The 27,527-nt window shown below is 33.8% G+C and overlaps 1 protein-coding gene across 1 annotated transcript in view; it reads right to left on the bottom strand.

Moving 5' to 3' along the window:
* The window catches only part of LOC149422268 (sphingosine kinase 1-like), an 83,346-nt gene that overhangs the window by 37,150 nt on the left and 18,669 nt on the right, over window positions 1–27,527 (bottom strand). The window contains exon 2 of the mRNA XM_089633189.1: window positions 15,635–15,734. Coding sequence (XP_089489315.1) covers window positions 15,635–15,734 — 100 coding nt within the window. The remainder of the gene's footprint in view (window positions 1–15,634; window positions 15,735–27,527) is intronic.

The raw sequence follows: 27,527 nt of genomic DNA on the forward strand, positions 1-27,527 counted from the left end.
TTCATACACTGTGGGGGTATTTTGGAAAATTAAATTTAAAAAAAAATGGAGTTCTACGAATTAAACACAAAAAAATAAATATACTTGCAAGTGACGAAACGACAAGATAGAATAAAATTAAGATACATATTTTCCTTGCCAAGCGAAATTAGTAAGCTAGGAGCATATTTTTTAAGGTTCAAAATACCATATAATAGAGTCAAGTGCGGTGAGCTACCAGCAAAACCACGGTGGATTTCTTGGCAATCTAGGGGTTAAGACTGGTGATATTTTACAAAAAAAGGGAAATACCTTTTTTGGGAGTGGATCAGGATATGGAAAACGAGCAGGTAGAGCTAAATGTTTGCAGTTTCACGATTTTCTTCTCTGGCCACATTGATACCTACAACATTTCCAGGCAACCTGCGCAATATTTCTTATCTGGTCACATTGATACCTACAACATTTCCAGGCAACCTGCACCATATTTCTTATCTGGTCACATTGATACCTACAACAATTCCAGGCAACCTGCACAATATTTCTTATCTGGTCACATTGATACCTACAACAATTCCAGGCAACCTGCACAATATTTCTTATCTGGTCACATTGATACCTACAACAATTCCAGGCAACCTGCACAATATTTCTTATATGGTCACATTGATACCTACAACATTTCCAGGCAACCTGCACAATATTTCTTATCTGGTCACATTGGTACCTACAACATTTCCAGGCAACCTTCACAATATCTCAATTGCTATCTTTTCGCAGGGTCTTGCTGTGACCTTACACTGCGTAAGCATAAATAACAACTATAATTTATTATTAAATGGCGACGTACGTCATCGCTAAAACTGAAACAATAATTGAAAAACTCTCCTAAAATATAAGTAGGCATACAAACGTAAGTACATACGAGATTACTACAAACAGGTAAAATTATGCGAAAATTATTCGTTTATCTATAAATAAGCCTAAGTAGAAACTGTGTTTGATTTTTTAATCAAACATGAATTTATCATAACATAATATATACTAGCAAATAGTGAGTATTTGATTAAAACCGGATTTATTTTTCTTTAACGATGTTTTCGTTTTCAGAAGCAAAGAAAATACTTGGAAATTCAAGCGGTCGTAAAAATTGTAAGATTAAAAAAATATATGTGTAAAAACTAATCCGTATGCTAAAATAGTTCAAATTACTTTGTGGGTAAAATAATTATAAATAGTTCGAAGGCTTTATCGAGGTATGAGTATGAAAGTTTAGATTTTAATTTTTTATGTTAGCTTCAATAAACAATAATAAAATAGTGTAAAGTGATGCGCACGCCGGCGCTTGATTTATATCGCAAATAATATGTACGAGTATGTATAGCTTTAAACTGTTATGGACACTTAGAAATGATAACACTGCCATGCACCTTTAAGTAATAAAAATAAATAAATCTAGGTTGCATGTAGATGACATTTTAAGGATCAATATAATTTAATCTTCGCATTTAAAAATGATGATAGAACTTAATCTTCATACTATATTTACAATATATTATACAACTTAATTTTTACACTATGAATACAGGGTATTTAAATTATTACATTTAAACTGGTTCTATACCATACAAGACGTTGATTTTGGAAAACCTCCACTGGGTGACAAATCGGTCCAAGATACGTATCATTAAAATGTTTCTAGAGCTTTATAAAAAAGTTCGATAAATACTTTTTTGAATTCTCCATGTGAATACCGCGTAAGAGTCCTAACTGCCAGTCGAACTATGGAATACCCAATTGGGTTTATGAGGCTAAAGGGAGTCGGAAGGAGACTGAGAAAGGACGACCAAACACTTCTAAAGTCATTTCAAGGAACGTTTCGATTCTAAATAGTGGTCTTTCACTTATCTAGCAAGTGTATTTTGCTGAGTAGTCGCTTGACTAAAAGTACGTGTGTAAAGCTGGGTCCAGACATGTTCTTTTGTCCGTACCGTACCTCCGTTTCGTATCAGCGTCGCGATCAAGAACGCTAGTTTGGACGCCCGTTCGGTACGGTACGGTGGTACGGTGTCTCGATACGGATAGAGGTACGCTCCGATCCATCGCGAGTCGGTTTTTCGACCCGTTCAAAGGCGATACGGTACGGGTCGGCGCCAGTCTGGACGTGTTCGCGGCGTCTTACATCTTTCTCTGTTTTTGAACAATTCTAACTCCCACCAACGTCGCCTTTTTTGTTTTTTTTTCGTTATATTATTGTGAATAACAATGAAGGACGCGCAAGCAATCGTCAAATTCTCAAACACTTCCGCAGTCGACGACATGGTGGGAGGAAATGAACACGCGATGATCGCAGCGACGTTACGGAGATACGGGCTCTTGATCGCGACGCGGATACGAAACGGAGGTACGGTACAGACAAAAGATGATGCGTCCAGAGTTTTTGGATCGCGACGCTGGTACGAAACGGAGGTACGGTACGGACAAAAGAACATGTCTGGACCCAGCTTAAGTTCCAAGTGAATGATAATTGCAAGGCAAGTGCCAAAGAATTGAAGTTCAATGTTCAGCTGATTCAGCATGGTATCGAGGAATTGTCCTCACCTCAGCACGTTGCAACTTCCTGGCTTCTCAATTAAGCAGTTGAGTACACGTAGCCCTTTACTTTACGTGATCAAAATGAACTTCGTTTCTATTCTTGTTGCAATGCTGGCGAGGCAGCTCAAAGCGAAGCTATCATTGAACGTGTTATTATTACCAGACGTGATAAGTTTGAGTTAATACTCGTATAACCGATTGTTCAAGAATTAACCTCCGTAATGAACCACTAATTGAGTTTAATCTACCAGTCATCAATTATTATACTGTGTAGGTACCTTTATTAAACATCTTTACATCCGCTTTATCTTGGAATAATGGAACATGAACACCAATAATGGAAATAAGAAGAACCTTTATTCCTTAGTGATCCTCTTCTTAATTTTCCAATTTTCCTAAAGTGTTATTGTTCGGAATTTTAATTAGGCCGAGATTAATATTAAGTTATGCATCATTTTTGGCGGAAAAAAATGGCGAAGCATTTTTTCTGATAATTTTTGTCAAGTTCAAGTAAAAATCTACTTGTTATTAAAAAAAAACACGCAAATCGGAAAAGCACCACCACACTCGTCCGGCGTTCGACATTTTTTAAACAATTTTTCTGACGTACATATTATACAAAACAGGCGTCAGTGGGTACAAATTCCACCATATCAGGAATAATAAAATGGGTACAGAAAAGATTAAATAAAAAATCTATTAGTAAACAATTAATCACAACTCATCATAGTTTTATCAGTGTTTTCAATAACACGACAATTCCAAAAGTATTATACACGTTGAATTGAAACGAAAAAAAAACATAAAAGAGACGTTCACCAAACAAAAACAACAGTTTCGAATCATAAAAATCGACCGACATATTCTTTTTAGAAGAGCTCACTTACGGGTATGTTAAGTCTGAATGATTGTGAGAATTGAACAAAGATTCATTTGATAAACCATTATCAACTTACCAATCGCATTTTTTTAAAAATTTATTCACAAACCTTTTTTAATCAAGATACCTTTTCTTACATATGATAAAGGGTGCGATTGTCAATATACCCCACTGTTAAGCCCCCGCATACCCGATTAGTACCGATTTATAAAAAATTTCTCGATATAAAAAAATCGCAAAGTAAGCTCTGAAAATTATTAACGTTTTTTTATATTAGAGAGCTCCCTCTAGCATTTGTATTTACATGTCTCCCTTTCAAACCATCTTTGAATGCTTACTATGGGGCCTTAAATAATTTATTTAAAAGAATCGCAAAATCCCAAGCGCAAACTCATTGTTTTAGGCATTTCATCAAAAAATCTTGTTTTATCGCAACAGTTGAAGAATTATATTAATCTTTGTTTATCTCATATTTAAAATTATCTGGAGTTAACTTTTGTAACGACTGGAACAAATGATAAGATTACTAGTATAAACCGAATGTAGTTACGTGTAACAAAGGGTTAATATTAATACGCCTAGTTCGTATCCGTAGAGAAAGATAACACGGAAGAGGTATTGAAAGCGAATCCAAAATGCTAATAAAATTGTCGTTTTTTTAATTATAGTAGTAGTCTTTGTATTGATAGCCAATGAGATACTTTTAATTGACATATTACCAGCACGATGACAAAGCATAATACACACCTGATGAATACATTTTAAATGCTTAAAATGTATTCACAGCAAGACTATTTTGTATTCCATCATAATTAACACTGTGGTCGCCGTTACACCTGATGATGTAGACATCGCTGACACTTCAACATGTCGACTTTCAGTTTAATTCCACAATGCAGACCATCATTGGGACTCTAATATCTATTCCTCTCTCTTGGTCCTCCGTACTTGCAAATATCAGGCAAGAAGTTGCAACACTGAGGAAACCTAAGAAGCCGTTGCAAAATAGCCAAATAACTTTGTCCGAAGATGTCGTATCTCCTTCTGATAGCTCTCACTCTAGAAGATAGGTGGAAACTTGAGTGGCAATTGGCTGACGTGAAAAACGCCCATCTCGTACATGACCCCACTGAAATATAGCCTGGGTTCTCACTGTCTAGCAAACTCTGGTCCTTCATTAATATGATAAGGTGCTTATCCTATTGATAGGATAAGGTACTCCAAAAGCCGTTGTGATTTTATGATAGGTGGGGCCTTAAAAGAATCGGCGATGTGTGTATGTGGTACGATGCAGACCACCAAAGACCATGAAATGTGGTCAACGAATGCATGCTCTATTCATTCTCCTGCGAGATTGATGCTATTTACAGGGGTTCCTGTAAATAGCATCAAACTGATCCCGCTCCCATCGCAATACGATAAGAAGAAGATTAACCCTGTATATTTTAATAAGAAAAACGAATGTCAAAAGAATGCCTATTGAGAAGTGTTTTAAATAATATTACGAGGCAAATATTAATTTTTCGTTCTCTCCTTATGACCTCTTGAGAAAATATTGAAGAAATTGATACTTGAAAACGGGGAACGACCTTCATAAAAGGTTTTTCGAAGAAAAAAATAATAGAATATAAATATACTGTATTTTATGTACAGGTTGGTGCGAAAGTGCTCACTCGATCTCTTGACAGGAACTTTGTTACTAAATAAAAATAATTGGTTGTTTGTTGATTATGCTTACTTAGAAATTTTCATTTTTGTCCATCGAGTGGCGAAGATAATATACTAGTCCCAGCGAGATCTCGTGCGTAAGTCATCGTCGATAGTCCTCTTCCTTCTCACGCGTCTTGTACCAAATCGAAAGAGAGAGAATATATCACAAGATGACGTCACGTATGACCTCTTGCTGTGACTAGAATATTGACCAACGTGGCCGCCGCCAGAGTTGGTGCACGTTCAGGCTCATTTCATAGCATTTTACGAGATTATTCTCAACACTTCTGGCGATAAATTCTCCACTTCTTGTCTGATGCCTCCTTCAGGGCCGCCAAGGTCTGCGGCTTGTTCGTATAGACCCGTAACTTAAAGTACAAATCGCTGAAGGCGGAAAACGATTGCTTCAGAAGGTTCACTTCACTGTCGCGTAGCACGTGTTGTATGTGCGGTTACATCGTCCTGCTGGAACCACATGTTCCCCGAACCAAAAGTTCTGGAAAATGTTCATTTCCACTGTCCAGTTCGAAACACACGGTCAAACAAACTATTCCACACTCAAAAACTAACTACACACAACATTAATTTTTCAGAAGGACATGCACAAAATACAATAATATATTTTCAGACGCCGATATTTTCCATTTGTCCTTAGTTCAGTTTACTAAATGCATATTGGAGAAAATTAAATCAAATTGTTACTAACGTACGCTCTCCCCTGCTGTGAGTAAGATTTGAGTTATTTTCATTAAGGTGTTATTATGTTTTTCTGTTAATTTATGTTTTTTTCTATATGTAACATAAATTCGTCAATTTGTGGCAGAACGAAGTTGTTGATCATTAGGACACGGCAAAGCTATGCCGTACTCTAGGGTAAAATAACTTTTTTTAACACAAACAAACCATATGTATTAAAAACTTATGTTTAGATCGCTTGTCGGTTTTAGCTTAGTCGAGCATGTTGTCAACAACAAAAGTTTATTGACTAAGAAAAGTGAAAGTTATCTCTGAGCCAAAGATATTAGAACTCTGAGCAGTCTATATTTGTTAATCAGATGGCTTTGATCGAAACAATAATTTACAAAACTACAAGGGCAACGCGAATTACGAAAATCGTTTTTATCATTTTTAATAAGATACCTTTTGGTTTGAGTTTCATCAATATTCATGGATATTTGGAATTTCAATTGATACGTCAACAACAGATTTGTTCTCATTTAGGTATACTCGACGGCCTCCGTGGTTGAGGGTTAAGGCTCTCGACTAGCAATCCGAAGGTCGCGGGTTCAAATTCCTGCGTGTCCAAGTAAACTTTATTAGATGAATTTATGTTATTTCACAATTTATTCATTTTAAATAATTTGTAGTATAGGCCGCGACAGGTTCCAGAGTGGAAGATACTCTAAGTATCGCCATTGTGTGAGACCACCATTCAGAATTGAATTCCACACAGCATCCCCAAAGATGACATAGGACCCGATGTAAATTATTTTCGCTTCAACCCTTACAAAACCTGACTTTATTGGTCAAGATTAACCCTAAGAAATTTAAACAAAAAAAAACACATTTCAAATAGAGAATAGAAAATTAAAATAATTTTCTTGTAAAAATACTATATTACAGGTAGGTAGGTACTTGTCTGAATTCTTCACACAGTAAGTTCAAAATTTTTTTAAATGACAATTAAATTCAAAGCAAATTTGAGTTCATTATTACTACTATAGCCTACATATGATTAAACTGGACCTAAGGCCAGCTTAACTATACCAACGCAAAAACGGCGCGTAAACATCTGATAAGGCGGAAAATGAATAGGAAGGAGCTTGGAGGAGTATTTTTAGAGATCCAATGTGAACAGTGCCTAACTACATCAAACGAATACGCAACAGACAGGCAAGTACCTACTTCCTTATAATAAATTGATCTAATCATAATGTTATGAATCCAATATCAACGTGATCGTGCATCGTCACTACCCATTGCCTTTCTGTTTTTTATAATTTTGACAATTCTTCCTAAAAATTCTAACTTCATCACAACCCGCGACATCAGTAAATTCCAATACATTGCTCATCTCTTATTTCATAAGTCTCGGTAGATCTGCATAAGTTAAATGGTTGGGAATGATTTTTTTATGAATTTGAGAGGTAACTTTAACTACAGTATTTTTAACAAATAATTATAAGCAATAATTGGTCGCCTGAAATATCAATACAAATTGAAAATATCTCCCGAGTAAAAATAAATGCCGCCAACGGGAACTGAACCCGTGCCTTCTGATGTCCGGTCAGGTGCTCTGAAACCACTGAGCTATTCGGCTTATTTCACATTTGGCGGGTTGTTATCCTTTATGCTATGCATAAAAACTTGTCTTATAAACATTAGTTTATCATTAAATAATAATACAGTATTTTTCTTTATAACCTTTCATCTATAGCGGTATTTCTCAAAGTGGGCGATAACGCCCCCTTGTGAGCGCTGGAGGCTTACAGGGAGGCAGTAGAAGGGTTAAAGAAAACTAGGGGGCGTTAAGGAAATCTAGAGGGACGACGGCTGACAAATTATATTTATAAAGGTCCGACGGAATCTGTATTAAATAATAATAGTTTATTTTACCAAATCGTAGGTTACTGAACGGGGCGACTTATGGGTTACTTTTAAATATGATTAAGTGTAAGTCTTATTTCCTCTAATTGACCCATTCTTTGATCTCAGAAATAGGATATGGGTCTCATAATAATGTATGTTTAAAAATTATATTTGCAATAACTGTTTTTTTTAAGATACGCAACCGATGGTAATCTAAAAAGATAAGTTAATAAATATGGGGGCAAAAGATTTTTTTAAATACCTAAAGTGGGCAGTGGTCGAAATAAGTTTGAGAACCTTTGATCTATTGCATCAAATTAGTACTTCTAAACAATTATTACTTTTTTATTTATTGTTTCAATTTGTAGAAATCAATTTATTTATTTTTAAATTTTAATTAAAATCAAATTTTATTATATATAATTATTAAGTTCTGCAAGTATGTTTTGGTTTTTCAAAAATGCCTAAAATGTTTAACAAAAACCAAAAAATACTTTCAGAACTTGATAATTATATTATTAAATTTGATTTTAATTAAAATTAAAATAAAAAAAATAATTATTACATTGACACAATTTTAATTTAGATTTTGTAGTGAAAAGCATCACAAAACACGCGTTCTAGAGAGTATTGGAATGTGTCCTCAAAGGAAAATGTTGATATTGTAAATGTCTTAATCATAATTAATTAATAAATAATTCAAAATAACGGGTTTGGTGCTGTAAAAGGTACAAATCTTTTTTTATCTATGACTCGTAGTTTGATTAACTGTGAAAATGTACATTCCAATAAATACGTGGAAGACAAAACTTAAAAAATTCAAGGTGAAATATTATATTATATTTCTGATAATCAAGCGACGGAGAACGTCTAATCTTGAAATAAGTTGTTTTTCTTTAGAATTATTAGTACGATGGTGTTAATTTTTAGAACCATGAATAAAGTGCTTACAAAAACGATTACTGAACGTGACGAATTGTCTATTATACTAAAATAACTTGTGTAAAGTTTAAAACTAGCATTAAAGATACTATTAGTTAGGTCATATTGCGTTTGGTGTGAGGGAGCCACGCGTTTGATGTTGGAAATAACAAATTATACTTACGTAAATGTTTTCACAGTTCTATAACACAGAGAGGTACTTGAATCATTAGTATCATTACGAAATATTCACGCATAAACAATAAATAAGCACACGGAGAAAACTTACTAATAAATATTACTAATTTATTCAAAATCTCTTCAAATTATTCGTTATAATAATAATAATAATAATTGGATAATTTGTAGAGCGCCGTTTTTGTGAAAAATCACCTCTACTGCTGGCCCTAAACGAATGAATTGATTGATAGGTTTCATTTTAAGCTTTTAGTAAAAAAAAAAAGAATGTATTAACGAGACGACGGAACACGTGTTCATAAAAATCATTATATTTTCGCATTTCGTCATTACATCTTAACAGAGCAAGCGCAGGTGTATGAACACGTGTTCCGATATATTTTTAAAGTACTAACATTTCATTAGGAGTCGGCCTGTCATCCCGTTATTAACAGGATTTTAATAAGTCAGCAATACTCACTTTTCTCCGTGCATCCACACACCTAAATACGATGATGCAAATATATATATATATTTTTTTAAATTATATTTATTCAATAAAAAAATTTACAATGTGTGATATACATATATATATATATATTTCACTAGTAATAAGATGAAAGATATTATGATTTTTTAAACTTCCGATTTAGTTGTCCGGGTTAAATCTTCCCCAAAGGAAAAACTTAACCCTTCCACTCACTTTTCCACAAATGATCATCTAGTCAATCAACATTATGTAAGTGCATTATATAAGCAAAATAAATACAAAACAATACAAGAACAGCACGTCAACTCACCAGAGATCAAATGGGAAAATAATTCACCGACTCCAGATATTTTCATATCAGAGGGTTCGGCTCGGTAGAACTTCTAACAGGGCCTATAAATCCTACTGATCCCTCAACATAAATATTTAAAAAATCTTTTGTTATCCTACATGTATTCAAAATGACCGACTTTTGCATCTTTATATATAATTTTTTTGATAGATCTAATACGCCTAAATTTTTAATTAGAGAGCTAGGTATAATGCCAGTAGCCGAAATAACGAATGGTAATATTTTTATATTTTTGTTGTTTGTTTTTGGGGTGTTATGCCGTGTTGCGCTAACTCCTTCTTTAGCCGACGTTTCGGACAGCGTTGCAGTGTCCATCATCAGGGCAGATCCGGTAGATCCGAAGATGTGCTCTACCATCTTCGGATCTACCGGATCTGCCCTGATGATGGACACTGCAACGCTGTCCGAAACGTCGGCTAAAGAAGGAGTTAGCGCAACACGGCATAACACCCCAAAAACAAACAACAAAAATGCTTTTGGCGGTGAGAATCTAAAAAAAAAATATATTTTTATAGTCTGAGAATGCCAAATTCTTTTTATTTCTTTTCCTAAATCTGTGTATTTTCTTATTTTTTCACTAACAGATTTTTGAATATTACAGGAATTTGGAATAGCGACATCAATGATATAAGTTATTTTTTTAATTTTGTCATGTAAAACTATATCGGGTCTATTATGACTAATCGCTCGGTCTGTTAGTATAGTTTTATCATAATATATTTTATAAAATTCGTTTTCTAAAAATGAATTTGGTTCGTATTCATAATATGGTACTACATTACGGCAGTCAATCAAGTTATGTTTAATTACCAAATTTTGGTGAATTATTTTTAAAACTTGATTGTGCCTAAATGTATACTCGGACGGTGCTAATATAGAACATCCCGATATAATATGTTCTATAGTTTCCGGAAAAGCCAAACATTTTCTACACAAATCATCAATTTGATTTGTATCTTTGATTATATTATGCTTTCTATAATTTTTAGTATTAATGACTCTATCCTGAATGGCAAGCATAAATCATTCTATTTCTGCGCTGTTTTAATGTTTTTTTTCTTTCTTTTAATGTTTATTATTTTTCAATAATAATAATTGGATAAGTTCTCCCATAATAAGCAATTGCTTATTATATGAATAATAATAACAATATGAACCAATAAAACTGTATTATAAATTATATCTTTCTTATCTTTCTTCACAACGACCCTTCTCACAGCATCCTTACAGATTACAGATGGTGTACTCTGCCGAGTCGTCCCCATCCAGCAGAATATGACTACTGCCATGGGATAACAAATTAGGCTCTGCCACACGTACACTTCGGAGCGGCGCACAGTGGCCAATTTTGATGATTTGGCGCGACATCGCTCTCGGCGTTCGACTATTTGGCACCATTGATGTTTTCTTAAGTATTAATAAGAAATACCACTTATTTTTTGTTAATTCTTATTAGTTGAAATGTTGATAATAATTTTAATGCTTTTATAAAAAGTAGCGTGTAACTTGGGCGCTAAGTTTGTATTTTATGAAAATTAAGTACAATAATTTCTTAAAAATGCAATTACTGGAGTGGCTGGCTTAAGTTGGTGGTGATTTTTTTTTCGTGAACAATAAAAACACAGCAATAATATCCTATTAAAATTAGCGTGAAGACTAGTGAAGATTTTTATTCCTACTCCATTAAAGGAAAAAAATTGGAAAAAAGCTAAACTTTGAACCAAGGCAACAGTTATAATTTATGAAAAAAAAACTTTTTTTCTGGTAATTAAATAAAGCAAGTATCTTAAAGAATATCTCAAGTGATTTTTAAAAGTACTTTTTTGTATAATAAGTTCACAAACAACCCGATTTCGAACGCCTTTAAACTCGCCTAGATACAGCAGCATAGTTGCGCGCCCGAATATCAGTGTACCCCTGTTCTGCGACTAATTACATAATAATTGAGTTTCAGATGTTAATTTAAATTGACAGTGAATAGTTGGGAATAACTTAAATTTTATTCTAACGGTACGAAGAACTAAATATTACATACAGTTAATCTTTCTTTGACATATCGGAGTCAAATATAGGATTCTGAAAAAAAATTGACGAAAATTAAGTACAATCATTTCTTAAAAATGCAATTACTGGAGTGGCTGGCTAAAGTTGGTGGTGATTTTTTTAGTCCGTGTACAAAAAAGACACAGTAATAATATACTATTAAAATTAGCGTGAAGACTTGTGAAGATTTTTATTCCTACTCCATTAAAGGCAAAACTTTGGTAAAAAAAATTGTAAAAAAAGGTAAACTTTGAACCAAGGCAACAGTTATAATTTATGAAAAAAAAAATTTTTTCAGTTATTTAAATAAAGCACGTATCTTAAAAAATATGTCGAGTAATTTTTAAAAATACTTTTTTTGTGAAACAAGTACACAAACAACCTGATTCCGCACGCCTTCAAACTCGCCTAGATACAGCAGCATAGTTGCGCGCCCCAACATCTCAGTTCTGTGCGTAATTACCGAGTAAGTAAGCTTCGAATGTTATTTTCAATGTTTTTTTTTAATGTCAGTGATTAACTGAGAACACATTGGTAAAAAAAAATTCATTTCGGGAACATGCCGATCTGGGGTCAATGTCGCGCCAGCGCTCAAATTTAAGCCACTGTGCGGCGGTACCACGCGCCACTCCAGGCCGCCGCGCAGAAAAGTAAGGTCCGAAAGTCAGGTAACGATTTACAGCGCAGTCCATTGTGAGACTTTTCTGCGCGGCGGCCTGGAGCGACGCGTGGGATCACCGCTCCGAAGTGTACGTGCGGCAGAGCGTGTTTACGAGTAGGAGAGCGGAGTAAAGTAAAAAGAGTAAGAATTATATTAAGTAATATAATTCCGATATTAATTTTCTTATTCAGCTCTATGTAATTTTCACCAATCTGATTTTACCGAGCGGTTTACTTGCTAAATAGTAGCTCAGTGAATTTTGAGAGCATCGTTTCCTAAGGCCCAGTAGTAAGCGTTCAAAGATGGGTTGAAAGGGAGATATGTAAATACGAATGTTAGAGGAAGCACTCTAATATTAAAAAAACTATAACATTTAAGTGAAAATGGTGAAAATATTTAATAAAACACGACACGTTTGAAATAGATACACTGTGAAATTTTTCATGTATATAACATATTAAATAACAGAACAAAACGTATTTTTAATAATTTTAACATCTTTATAAAAATGCTCTGTCCTGGAGGCCAACCCCTTGTATTCTGATACCACTTTTTTCTATCGAGGGAATTTCATATAATTAACGTTTCGGCATAAAAAATGTAGATATATTTTCTTCAAAAATAACTTTTTTTGGAACTTAAAAACTTAAAGAGTTAACGAGAAACTTGTTATAAATCGGTAGAAATTGGGAATGCGAGGGCTAAACCTGGGGGTTGCGACCTCTCGAGAGTTAGTCAGCTAGTATGGGGATCGCAATATGTCAAAATAATAAGTTACATACACACCCAAATCATTTTATGTCAGGTTTTATATATTCCTATTTCCCAATTAACTAATAAATAAAGATGTGATGATTAATTAATGCGTGACATTTAAAACACACAAGAGTAAATTGTTTTCAAGCGAAAATAGACGATTTCTGTTTTTAGTCTTTAAGCCACAATAGACGAGAAGCCTTTTCGCACAAGTAACAAACGGGATAAATAGTTTCAATACATCCGTTACAAATGTATTCAAATCTTCGTAGAAGCCAAAACTTATCTAAATCTTGAGATAAATATTCTAATCGTGGAGTTTTGTCAGCCGATATTATTTAAATATATTTTATTAAAATAATTATTTATAACCAAATATGTAGATATATTTTTTTTTGCACAAACCACCTCGCTAGCTGGTAATGAGATTTCACATTCAACCCATTCTTTTCAGGTTAGTAAGGTAAAACATTGATAAACGTTAAAGTATGCAGTGAGGGAGTCATACGATTTTTTTTGTTTTATTTTTTTTTTTTACTTTTAAGGGGGTCGCGACACTAAAAAGGTTGAGACAATGCTCTAGGGCAGGGGTGGGGAACCTTTTAGCCGTCGGGGCCATTTGGATGCTTGTACTATCACCCGCAGGCCACACTTAGAGAGAGTAGGAAGAAGGGAGGAGTGTCGGAATTCTCGATATATAATTATAACCGCATTTTAACGAGAACCGATTTTCTTTTATTTTTATATCACACCTGACAAAAAGTCTTCGAATAAAAACACGGAAAATGCGTGACCAAATGTCATATTCACATATGAGTCCACTACTAGAAATTTATAACAGCACTCGGAATCGGAAGTTGCGTTCAAAACACAAGACTTAAGATTAATTATGCATAATTCTTAGTAAAATACAAAAAAAAAAAATTGATGTTGGATCGCTTATTTATTTGTGTCTAAACTGCTATTTAAGTAACGTAGGTGCATACGCAAGTACCTATGTTATACCTTTATCTGACTTTTGTAAAAAAGTTTTTAAAACGTATCCGAAACACAAGAAAAGTGCTCTAGCGTTCTGAAAGTATTTTTATGGTCTCGCGGGCCGCAGGATCTCCACCCCTGCTCTAAAGGTCGAATAAATGTAAAAACTAGTTAGATTTCATATTTGAACAGCAAGAAAATAAAAAACGAAATTAAAATAATTTGTTTTTTATTTTTAATAAAGTGACACTCGAAATCCCAACGCCAAAACAACAAAAAGCGCATAGGCCTAAAGGGAATTGCGCAGTGCCAACTCCCCCGCCGCGCCATGCGCCATAAGAATAGACGCCCGATATTAATTTACCTCCCAGCTTTATTTACAAAATAAACGCATCGATCAAATTTGAAACGTATTATTACGGAAAACGGACGTCCGAAAAATAGCCCGTCAGCTAATTTAATGCTCATTTTAATAATTAAACGCTGGATCTACCAAGTGCTCGGCTTACATGAGACAAGGTCGTAGGCCGAGATGACCAAAAATATTATAACAAGTTGTAATTATGTCCTCGATTATTTATTAACTAAAGTGAACCATAAAAAAACATAGAAACCCATTTAAATTAATTGATTTAGCAATTATATGTTTCGCGGAACAAAATTTGGTGAGTCAAAAGATAAATTAAATTTTATTGAGATTTTCAGTATTTAGGCCACGCAGCCGTCTCTTCTGCGCTGACCGCATCAATTCAGAATTTGTAAATGATCAGTTGCAGTTCCGGGCACACTTTGTGTTTATCTAATTACAGAAGATAATATTAAAACTATTTCCAAATGAAACCAACAGTTAAATAACTTAATCGATCGATACGTTAGTACCCACAAGAGTAAGCATGTAAGATTGTGCTCTATTTTTTGAGGTCGTTCCTAGTAATATGCACGACTTTTGTTTAATCAGTATCTTATCATTCAAACGAACAGGGCTTCTTATGGTGGGAGTAGGTAAAATAAAATAAAATGTCACATGGGCCTCGATTCTCGACGAAGTCATTCCACTCGAACATCGAGTGGAACGACTTTTGATGTTTGGCGTATGTAAGTATGTACCTTCAAAGAGACTCAAGAATGAGAAATGTATGTACTTTCGACGGCGATTGAGATCGGCCTGGATTGGAGCATCGGTACCCTGGTACATGTATGTCACGACCGCATTTTGCATATCGCTAATAATCTAATCTAACCCAACACTGGCCAGCAGATGACTGTGTGGGATCGGCCAAAATTGGGAATAAGAAATAAAAAAATCAAAATAAAACTGTAGATTTGTATAAAAATGAAATTCGCGACGCCCGCCCGCCGTCCGCCACGCGGCCATCTGACCGCCACAGACTCTTCTTTATAAATAGTATATGGTAATTATATGAATACATAGATTGTGTTTTGCGTTTGTATACCTAAAATTCAAGTGTCTTTCTTTAAAAAAATTATTATATCAGTATTTACCTGAGTTTTGGTTTCAACTCTGATGATGTCCATCGGGTTGGTTTGACCCCTCGCTACGGCCAGGGTGCTTGCCAGCACAGGATTTGCAGCATACGGTTCACTGCAACATTCAATTACAACCATTACCCACAAGAAAATGTACCAAAAGACAAAAATATATACATAGCTGGGTGCGAGGTGAAATTATAATTCCTTTTTCTTTTCCGATAGCTAACCGCTAAGAGCTAACAGATTCATTAGAGCGATACGGTTACTCTGCAAGACAGATCATAAGACACCAAATCTACCCCAAACGAAGACACAATTGGACAAGAGTCCAAAGGCTGCGCTTTCTTACCTCATTTTCATAAGGTTATTGAAAGGATTGCCAGGATACTGAGGAAAGAAAACTTCAAGACTGTCTTCGGAAAAAAAGATTAAAAACCAAGAACTTCTGAAACCTGCAAAAACAAAGATTTGTCTTGAGAAAGGTGGAGTTTATAAAATCAACTACTCCGATATGACACTGACAAGGTGTATGTAATCCAGACAGATCGGATCATCGCCAAAAGATCTCAGAACACTTTCGAACGTGCAAACTCGGCCATCCCGAGAAATCCAAAATTGGCCATTACTTTACATTTATTCCTGAAGTCCCGGAAAAACTCAAAACGCATAAAGCACGCATAATTACGGAGGCAATTTAAATCCAGATTAATATAGACGACGGGGCTAATACGCTTAGTAGTTATTGGTATCCGGTACTTGATGGCTACACCAAAACGAAACGCCGAAAACCATATTAATTTTCACTAATTATACTGAAATACGCGCTCCGGATTGGACCGCGCAATACGGCTTTGCTTTTACATAACATAAGCACACACTTCACCACAATCTGCACGTCTGCTCTGATGTCATATTATTATTTTTTTAGTTTTTTTTTATGAAATACAATTCTCACATTTTCATACAAAAAAGAGATTAAGTTTATTAGAAGTTACCATAAGTAATTATCTATATAATTTAATTGTATATTTTACATTGCCTACCTCATTTGGTGTGACCTGTTCTAAGGTAGGTGACATAAATGTAAAGTAAACACATTTCATTGCCATGTTGAGAGAAAATTAGGAAATGCTAAATTTAGATAAATATTGATGAAGAAGAATTAATAAAATATGTAGTGTCTAAAAGAAGATGAAAAGCGGTACGTTTTTAGACAAAAACTCAACGATTAGGTTATGTAAAAAGAAAGAAAATAATATTTAATGAAAATGCAAGACATTAAAGCAATGCAAAAAATAACAAATTCTAAGCTATTAATTTAATTAACACCTCCCTAATTGAGAATAACTTGTGTTTAGGTAGAGAAGGTCATAATATACATACATACACATTGTAACGCTGTCCGAAACGTTGTTAAAGAAAGAGGAAAAGCAACACGGCATAATACCCCAAAAATAATTCGTGATAGTACTTTTGGTTATGAACATCTCAAAACGTACCCAGAATATATATTTAAATATAGAAGACATTATTATTGTGTTGTATTTGAAAAGTTTATTAAACTCGTGATGGGGAACAAATGTGTTTGCGCATTGCCTTACCTACGATTGAAAAGCATAGACTGTTGATAACGTTAAATTTTCATTTAAATTACAAAAATAATTTTTATCAATTATAAGGAACGCATTAGGTATCTAGGTTTTCCGGTTACTAAGCTCTATGTCGTATAGTAATGGAATAATTTTATAGCCTTATTTTCTTTGTTAAAAAAGAACTGCGTTTATATAACAATCTGTGAAGGAAAATTCTTGACATAAAGAATATAACTTTTTTATTTTAAAACCGAATAATATTAACTAAAGAAAATGTCATTTTCTTTGAGTATAGTAATAAGTTATCTGTAAAAAAATGTCTTTACATAATATTATTTATACATAAAAAGACTTTACAAGATTGTATTATTCATCAAGGTGCAAAGGATTATACAGAGCCAAACCAAGTTTTTAAATTATTAAATGTAAAAAAAGGTAAGGACACTTCTATGCGTAAATGGTGCAAAAACGAAGCCACGAGGATTTATAACTTTGGGTGACTTTGGACAAGTACAAGCCGCAGAACGTATTGTTATATTTCAATTACCTCAGCGTCCCAAGGTTACCATCACGAGAGCACGAGACTCCCAACCGTATGAATAATAAACATGTTTTCAGTTGATTCATTGAATAAGTGCAGGTCAATTCAGAATTCCATAATATTAACAAAAACGGCTAAAACAGTACAAATAGTTAGCAAACTTTTTTAAAAAGTCAGCTTAAGAACGCTGTACAAAGCTAAAACAATAAATAAAATACTGAGCTATCTTAAATCTACATAAATAAAAGTGTAAATGTTCGTTAGTTCAAAAACTTAAATCTCCAAACGTTCTTCACCGATTACTTTGAAATTTTGACAGCGTTTCATTCGAATACGCGTTGGTTTTTATATACCTATATTATATAGCTGTCTCAACACAGGCTAAGCCTAGTGAGGCGGGCTATGATAAACCTTAACACATAACTACATTAACATTTCTATTATTTACATTTATTTTACCTACTGTTTATATATTACTTTCCAAGTGAAGTAAGTGAAACAACACAAAACTGCGCTATATAAATACTATGTTATTATTATTATTTCCGTTGATAAAATTATATGTATAGTCATCTAATTTATAAACCAATGTAATGTATATACTCATCTAATTTATAAATCAATGTATCTAATTTAGTAACAGCTATTGTAGTCTATTTTCATTATCTATACTTTTGTTATCATGCTTTATACATTTTGTTTATTTCTTACTTTGTAAATAAAAACTTTCTTTCTATTCTTTACCCAATATAATATATTGTAATGGCACTACTCGCCAAATCAAACACGAGAAACGTTTTTCTCTATTGAATTGGGTAGTTACATTAAAAAGAAAACATTTTTATTGTAATTAGTTTTATTTTTAGTTTAACATATTTATGTTTTTTATAAAAAAAAATATATTTTTAAATAAAAAAAAAAAAATTAAAAAAATGTACACAAAACAGTCTTTCATGTATTTTTATAGTTATAGTTTGAAAATTTGTCACAATAAAGATATTATATTATTATTATTATTATTATATAGATGTCACCTGCGACAGGTAAAAACATGACTTTTTAGAAAAAAAGCTGTTGGGCAAACAAAAAAATATATATATTTTCAACTACAACAACATCATTAATGTCGCATTTTCACTCTAGCTCCCTGAAAATTCACGGACTACCACTGCTATGTACCTACATTTATTATGAACTAGCCATAGACATATGAATATTAGTAGACCTGCCCTAAGTGATTAAAAGCGTATTATCCCCACTCCCCATACCGGTTCCATTGGAGCCGGCTGTGCTCGCGTATGGCCTCAAGTGAAATTTGAAAACGTGACGTCATCATTCTTGTGAGAACTATGGTCGAGGCATCATCGGTTCATTTTACGAAATAACACGGCAAAATGTTGACTTGTACTATGAAAACTTGTAAAAATAGATGTGAAAAAGAGAATAAACCCAATTGTCGTATTACATTCCATATATAAGCATTATTTTACTTTATTTTAAGCATATTCACATCGTATAATATGAATCAGTTGTTACTATCACATCGAGAAACGTCTGGACGCGAAACACAAAGCTGGTTGGTTGCTGGGAAGTAAATTATGAACATTTATAAAAGTGTCTTAACTAAATACTTAAACAAAATATTCGACTCTGAAAATAGAACCGAATTTTTTTGCCGAATTTGGACTTCGCAAATTTGTTCATAACGTGGCGAGTAATTTGCGCTCCCATATAAAAATGTCTATTCATTCAAAAGCAGATTTTACTTTTAAGAAGTAAATGGTGATATTATAATGCGAGATGCCTATTTACTGTCAGATTGATTTATTGACGAATCACAGTCAGCTTCACTCCCTTCGTTCTTCAACAGTTGATTTTACCCCTCGCCATTATCTTCTCGTCTATTAATTCCTATGTCTGTGGAACTAGCTGTACCCATAGACTAAATACAACACATCAATGGCTGTACCCCTCCACGCGTTGCTGCGGTTCAGTCTGTCTGTGATAGAGAAACAATAGTGCGTGTTGCCTTTACGTCCACCAAATGGAGCTGTTTGAACATGTTTGAAAAAAAATTTTTTAATTTAATTAAAATCAAATTTAATATATAATTATTAAGTTCTGCAAGTATTATTTATATAATACTTGCAGAATAATACTTTATTATTATTATTAGTTTGAAAATGACCTTGAAAGCCGAAACAGCTGTAACAATAACAAAAACCATAAAAAATAATAATAATACTTGCAGAACTTAATAATTATATTATTAAATTTGATTTTAATTAAATTAAAAAAAAAAATTAAATGGAGTTCTACGAATTAAACACAAAAACAATAAATTAATAATGTTTGACAAACATGAAAAAACATGTGTGTCCCACAGATGGCGCTGTTTTTTTTAAATCATGTTTTTCGCTGTTACAGGATATATCTATATAATATAGGTATATAAAAACACACACACATTTGAATGTAACGTTGTGTCAAAATTTCAAAGAAATCGGTGAAGAATTTTCGGAGATTTTCCGAATTAATTAATACATGTTATCATATGAATAAGCTATGGAAGGAATGGTGATAGATCCCATATATATAAGTATATGTGTGAGGTTGAAGAAAAGAAAACAGAGACTAAAAAAACTGGAATACAGGGCAGAGCAGCTGTTGTAAATGTTCATTGGAAAACACAAGTAATAAGGCGAGTTTTCTTCGAGTAAGAAGAAGAAACAAAGGGAAGGGTGGAAAAAAGCAATGGAAATGTTGACTTGGCAGAGATTCCAGTTGAAATTTTCCAGAAAAATAAGGACCCGTTTACACGAAGAAAACTACTGCGAATAGAAAAGTATGTACATCTAAATATCAAATTATATTTTTTATACTTCTGCTTTGCTCTATTTTCTATCAACATTTTCTAGTAGTACCAACGTAGCATAAAACAATAATGTCACCTCTTGTATGTTTATTTGGTTTTGTTGTCTATAGTGTTGTGTCAAATCTTCAATGTACAAAATTCAAGGTACTTACTTCTACTATTTGTTATTACTACTACTTGTTTATATATTTTAAGCAAATTACATTTAATCTACGATGGGTTCTTAATCTTTTGTAATATTTGTAGTAATATATTGGTGTACAACTGTTTTAAGGAGAGTATGAAAATAAATAAATATAAATGAAAGATGAACTTGCGAAGGTGAAAAAGTTTTAAATCTGGCAAGTACCTACCTCAAGTAAAATATAATATATGTAGGTATAAATACAGTAACAAAATTTATACAACGGATGATCATAGGACCTTGATAGGACCGGTACATATTATGCTCGCTAAGTACGTGAATGCTAATGCTGATATGTAAGCATGCTAATTTTGCTAGCCGCACACGAGGAATTCCAGAAACACATCCTATCAAATTTGACATTTACGCAAATAATTTCAAACTTTGTCTCGCCGAAATTTACGTAAATTGACCATATTTATCAGTATGAACTTCGATGATTCATCGAGCATTGAAGAATGTCGATGATATTAATTTATTTATAAAGGTTGATATGAAATCTAAAACAGTATATGGTTTAGCAAGGATACAGGTTCCTCTATTAAAAACATAGACGAAACGTGTATTATTGGTGATAATAGGTACTATGCTTACGACCCAGTGTACGGATTAAGGTGATGTAAGTGCTAACCCTTAGCGGTATCGTTAGGCTCGTCATAACTAGCATGTGAGAATAAAGTGATACACCGGCCCATGGTAGGTATTTTGAAAAAAGTCGTAACCTTATTATAATACGTCGGAATCAATCGCTAACCCTTTGCAACCGGCTTCATACGAGCGTGAATTAGTCTTTGAAAAAAATCCTGACAGAAAATAAATCTGTTTTTGGGGAACCGGCACAGACATAGGAATTAATAGACGAGAATATAATGGCGAGGGGTAAAATCAACTGTTGAAGAACGAAGGGAGTAAGGCTGACTGTGATTCGTCAATAAATCAATCTGACAGTAAATAGGCATCTCGCATTATAATATCACCATTTACTTCTTAAAAGTAAAATCTGCTTTAGAATGAATAGACATTTTTACATGGGAGCGCAAATTACTCGCCACGTTATGAACAAATTTGCGAAGTCCAAATTCGGCAAAAAAATTCGGTTGCATTTTCAGAGTCGAATATTTCGTTTAAGTATTTAGTTAAGACACTTTTATAAATGTTCATAATTTACTTCCCAGCAACCAACCAGCTTTGTGTTTCGCGTCCAGACGTTTCTCGATGTGATAGTATATGTTTCTAAAACTGATCTATATTATACGATGTGAATATGCTTAAAATAAAGTAAAATAATGCTTATATATGGAATGTAATACGACAATTGGGTTTATTCTCTTTTTCAAATCTATTTTTACAAGTTTTCATAGTACAAGTCAACATTTTGCCGTGTTATTTCGTAAAATGAACCGATGATGCCTCGACCATAGTTCGCACAAGAATGATGACGTCACGTTTTCAAATTTCACTTGAGGCCATATGCGAGCCCAGCCGGCTCAATGGAACCGGTATGGGGAGTGGGGATAATACGCTTTTAATCACTTAGGGCAGGTCTACTAATATTCATATGTCTATGGGAACCGGTGACGAACGACTTGGACACGGATATTATTTATTGACAGAATTCCTAAACAATGAGTTTACTGACTAGCATATTTGCAAATTTGGATTTTCTATTGAAACTTTACATGGAACTTAAAATGTTTTTATTGTGATGTGAAATGAAACTTAAAACTATACTGCGGCATGGAACAGGATTTATTTATTTTTATGTACTTAATTGCCTACTCCTTGCGGAGGATTACTTTAGGTATTTTATATTTGGTCATTTTATTCTCGCTGTATTGAGCGAGAACGCTAATGGTTAGATTTTAATGTCCTGCTAGGTCGGCGTAGAATTTTTCCGAGTGTGAAACAATCAACTCCTTTATCAGAGGAATGTTTGTGTCTTTATGGAGAGGTTAATATTGATCCACTTCGGCGCTATCAACCTAATCGAATGACTTTGTTTTGTAGGGTTTGTAATTTATTTGATTGTGTGTGAGCTGCGCGTCCCCAAATGGGTGCAGCGTATTTAAAGACCGACCGTATAGTCGTCTTGTATACGAGTAATGTATTGTCTGCTGATAGTCGACTATTTCTACCTAGCATGGGGTAGAGTGCTGATATTGACTTATTTGCTGATTTTACTTTTTCATTCATGTGCTTGGCCTAAGTTAATTTAGAATCTAATGTTACTCCGAGGTATTCAATTGATTTTTCCCATGGAACCTTTTCCTTAAACAGTATTATGTTCGGGGGCTGTTTGGGAAGTCTTCGTGAAAAAGCACAGCAGCACTTTTAGTGGGATTTATTGTAATTCTTTTTTCAATAATCTTCGATTAGAGTAGCTTGGAGCTGTACGCGGCATGTAGCAGTGGTTGCGACAGTTGAATTTGAAATTACATTTGTATCGTCTGCGAAATGAGAAATTTTTACGTTGTCATTCATTGGTGTGGGAATATCGCTAGAATATTGGTTAAACAGGTTAGGAGACAGTGATCCGTCTTGAGGGACACCGGCTTTTAGTGGACGGGTGTCGAACGAACGTGCGGTACCTTAACGCGCAACCGTTACCTTCAACCAGTACGCCCAGCCCTAGGAAACCATAACTAAGAGTTTTACTAGTGTGGCCCATCACAATTCAGATTTCTTTTGCCGGTTGCAAAGGGTTGGTTTTTAAATGTAAAAATGAATTCATGTAAACACCCACAGTACCTATGGCAAGACGGAAGGAAAATTAATATTAGTCGCAGCGTAAAATACTTGTGACATATTAGCACAGAAGACCTGAAAGACATCGAGGATGCCGCAAGACAAAGACGAGCATATATACCCGGTAGAGCAGGAATGCTGTGAATGTCTGTTTTGTAACATTTGGAATCGGGCCGCTAACAATAACACTCCTTATGTAAATGGGGATAAGGTTTAAATTCCCGCTTAACACTAATCGCTTTTTTTATATTAGCAGGAAAATAATTTCCCTCAGGGCCTATATCATCTTAAAGGATGCTGTGTGGAGGGTTTTTTAGGGAAAAGAAGGAGAGAAAGTTCTGAGAAGGAAAAAGTTATGATGGGTGGGGTGACCGGATAAATCATCAAAATGATAATTCATCACATCTTTAAAAAGTTATATAAAGTGATGGAAAGTGATGAAGAAAAAACTTTATTAACTGGGTTAAGTAGACTAGGTAAGGTTAGGTTCATTTTTTTTTCATCGTTTTTAATGACTTTATATCACTTTTTAAAGGTGTGTTGAATAGTCACTGTGTTGAGTTAGCATGGAACCGATGGGTGGGTAGGAAACTTGGGGTCAGTGTGTCCAGGAATGACGGACGTATGAATCTATCCCTTCAATTGCGGTGCAAGGCGATGGGACGAGAGTCCGACCGATGAGGTCAAAAGGCCTCCCTCAACCAGTCCGGCCCGCCATGCAGCAGGTGGGCAGACGCATCCGCCGCCCAGACCTAGACAAACCTCACCCTATGAACCCGGGCACCCCTGCTAAGTCACCAAACGTAGCGAACATTCCGGGTAACCTATGACAGAGGTGTTGGTTATCCAATAAATGGTTCCCGGGGTGGCGGTACGCATACCCGCCTCTGAAATTGTATAATTGCCTGTCTTGATTTATGCAAGAAGAAAACCTCGCCAATGAGTGTGTTTTAGTGTATTTAATTGTATTTTATTGTGTAAGTTTTAAGTTCAGGGATACATATTTAAATGTTTTACGATCAAATGATTTCTAAAGAACTTAATTTGCCGCATTACACGATGAAACCTTAACCGAAAAGGTGTTCGTAAGTAGAGGATTTTGAACTTAAAGTTGTTTTATAGGCCTGATACTTTATTGTTAAGGAATAAATTATTAATATTTTCCTACTTTATAACCGGGTTAAATCTTCCCATAGAAAAAACTAAACCCTTCCACACACTTTTCCACAAATGATCATCTAGTCAATTCACATTATGCAAGTGCATTATATAAGCAAAATAAATACAAAACAATACAAGAACAACACGTCAACTCACCAGAGATCAAATGGGAAAATAATTCACCGACTCCAGATATTTTCATGTCAGAGGGTTCGGCTCGGTAGAACTCCTAACAGGGCCTATAAATCCTACTGTATTTAAAATGATTGATTTTCGCATTTTTATATATAAATTTTTTGATAGATCTAATACGCCTAAATTTTAATGAGTGAGCTAGGTATAATGCCAGTAGCCGAAATAACGAATGGTAATATTTTTATAGTCTGAGAATGCCAAATTCTTTTTATTTATTTTCCTAAATCTGTGTATTTTCTTATTTTTTCATTAACAGATTTTTGAATATTACAGGAATTTGGAATAGCGACATCAATGATATAAGTTTTTTTTTTTAATTTTGTCATGTAAAACTATATCGGGTCTATTATGACTAATCGTTCGATCTGTTAGTATAGTTTTATCATAATATATTTAAAAAAAATCGTTTTCTAAAAATGAATTTGGTTCGTATTCATAATATGGTATTATATTACGGCAGTCAATCAAGTTATGTTTAATTACCAAACTAATTAATGAATTATTTTTAAAACTTGATTGTGCCTAAATGTATACTCGGACGGTGCTAATATAGAACATCCCGATATAATATGTTCTATAGTTTCCGGAAAAGCCAAACATTTTCTACACAAATCGTTAATTTGATTTGTATCTTTGATTATATGCTTCCTATAATTTTTAGTATTAATGACTCTATCCTGAATGGCAAGCATAAATCCTTCTATTTCTGCGCTCAACTCTCCAATACTCAACCATTTGTTTGACGAAAATTTTTCAACATACGTTTGGTTGAGATAATTGAAGTGTTTTGCGTGTAAAATTTTATTTGACCAGGAATCTAATAATTCCTGGTTGGGATTTATAAACATGTTGGCATTCTCATCGTATAAATTTAAAGGTGTAATATCTCTATCTGCCTTGCAAATTATTTTGTGCATTTCTGAGCTATGAGCTTTCCTATGGAAAAAAGTTCTTAGCATTTTTGTAATACTATAATAATTTTAATAATGTAATACTTGTTTTTGTAATACTTGATTTTTTAATTATATTTTTTATGCATGTAACAAAAGAAAATTATTAATAAAAAATAAAATTCTACCTGATTATGTTTCAAAGAAGTTATTTTGACTATACCTCTACCTCCTAAATTTCTAGGTAAATTTATTCGTTATTTTTATCATTACTATTATGGTGTGGAACATGATAATAATTTAATCACAATCACGTTATTTCTACTTTGAATAATAACAATGTAATATAAAGCGATAAAAGACGATAAGAGTATGACGTACCTACTCAAATCCCAACGATGTTATTGATGGCGGTGCTCAGTACTCACTCACGCCTTCGATATTTTGCAAACTCAATATGAAGATATGCGATTATGAAGCATTTATTTTTTTATGTTATCAACGTCAAGAGTCCCAACTAAAAGACCCAGTACCTGGTTATTTAGATCTTATAATTAACCACAGCTAAAATCCTTTCAAACAACACTTCGATTCTTAAATGGTGGTATTTCACCACACGGAAAAAATTTGTATTGCTAATTTATTAAAAATCTCTTCAAATTTATAAAAAAATTGGTAAAAACGGGATTGAAGGCCATTTACTGATATTTTTTTAGTAAATTCGTAATACTATCGGAACACGTGTTCATGTACCTGCGTTTGTTTTGATAATATATGATGACGAAAAGCGACATAGTAAGGATTTTTTATGAACACGTGTTCCGAAATCGTGAAAACACATTGGTATTTTACTAAAAAAATTATCAGAAAATCTATCAAATCATTCTTTAAGGGCCTGCAATTCAGTATTTGAAGTATAAGAATAATTTGAAAAGATTCTTAATAAATTAGCAAAATTTATATAAGTAATTTTTCTCCGTGCAGGAAGTATCTAGGACCGTGGAAACCTATTCATATTCAAATATTAATTTAGGATGTTGGTTTCATGTAAAACGTAATAACAATCTATTTATATAAAGAAAATTGTCTGTGGCAGGCGAGTGTAGGTAGGAGTTTGTTTGAATTTTATACAAATCTACAGTTTTATACCGAGATTGATGAAATTTGCACACTAGATCTTCAAAACAATAGTAAGTTCCCTGTCGTGAGATTTCGAAAAACCAATCCCATCGCCTATTCCCCCTTAAAGCAGTATTTCGATACTTCTTGATGAAATTTTGCAAACTTGAAGTTCAAATTAAGAGGAAAATTACTGTCTACATCTGATTTTTAAAAACGTAAAGCCCGGGTAATGCCGGGGACTTCAGCTAGTAAGAATATAATGTCATTTGAGTGTTCAAATCGTGGTACGCTATGCATTTTGGATTCGTCTATATAAACGTAAACAATATTTACATACATATAGTATAATTATTTAAGTGGTGAGTCTAGAATGCATTTGCTTAGGTACTATTGCTATAAAATCAGACTGCATTACGTTTTCCGCGCTCGCTTTTAATATTAAGACGAGACAATACCCTAAAATAAAGCCAGCATCTCAACGAGCGGCTTTAGTGTATTGGATAGACCTGTGGTTGAATTCGCCCTATCAAATCTCTAAAATAAAGTGGGAATCTTAACGACATAAGTGATGAAGTCGTGTAAACACAATATTCGGCGAGC

Source organism: Hesperophylax consimilis, chromosome 7, assembly GCF_061612785.1.
Source record: "Hesperophylax consimilis isolate HC1 chromosome 7, BYU_Hcon_1.0, whole genome shotgun sequence".
Taxonomy (NCBI): Eukaryota; Metazoa; Arthropoda; class Insecta; order Trichoptera; family Limnephilidae; genus Hesperophylax; species Hesperophylax consimilis.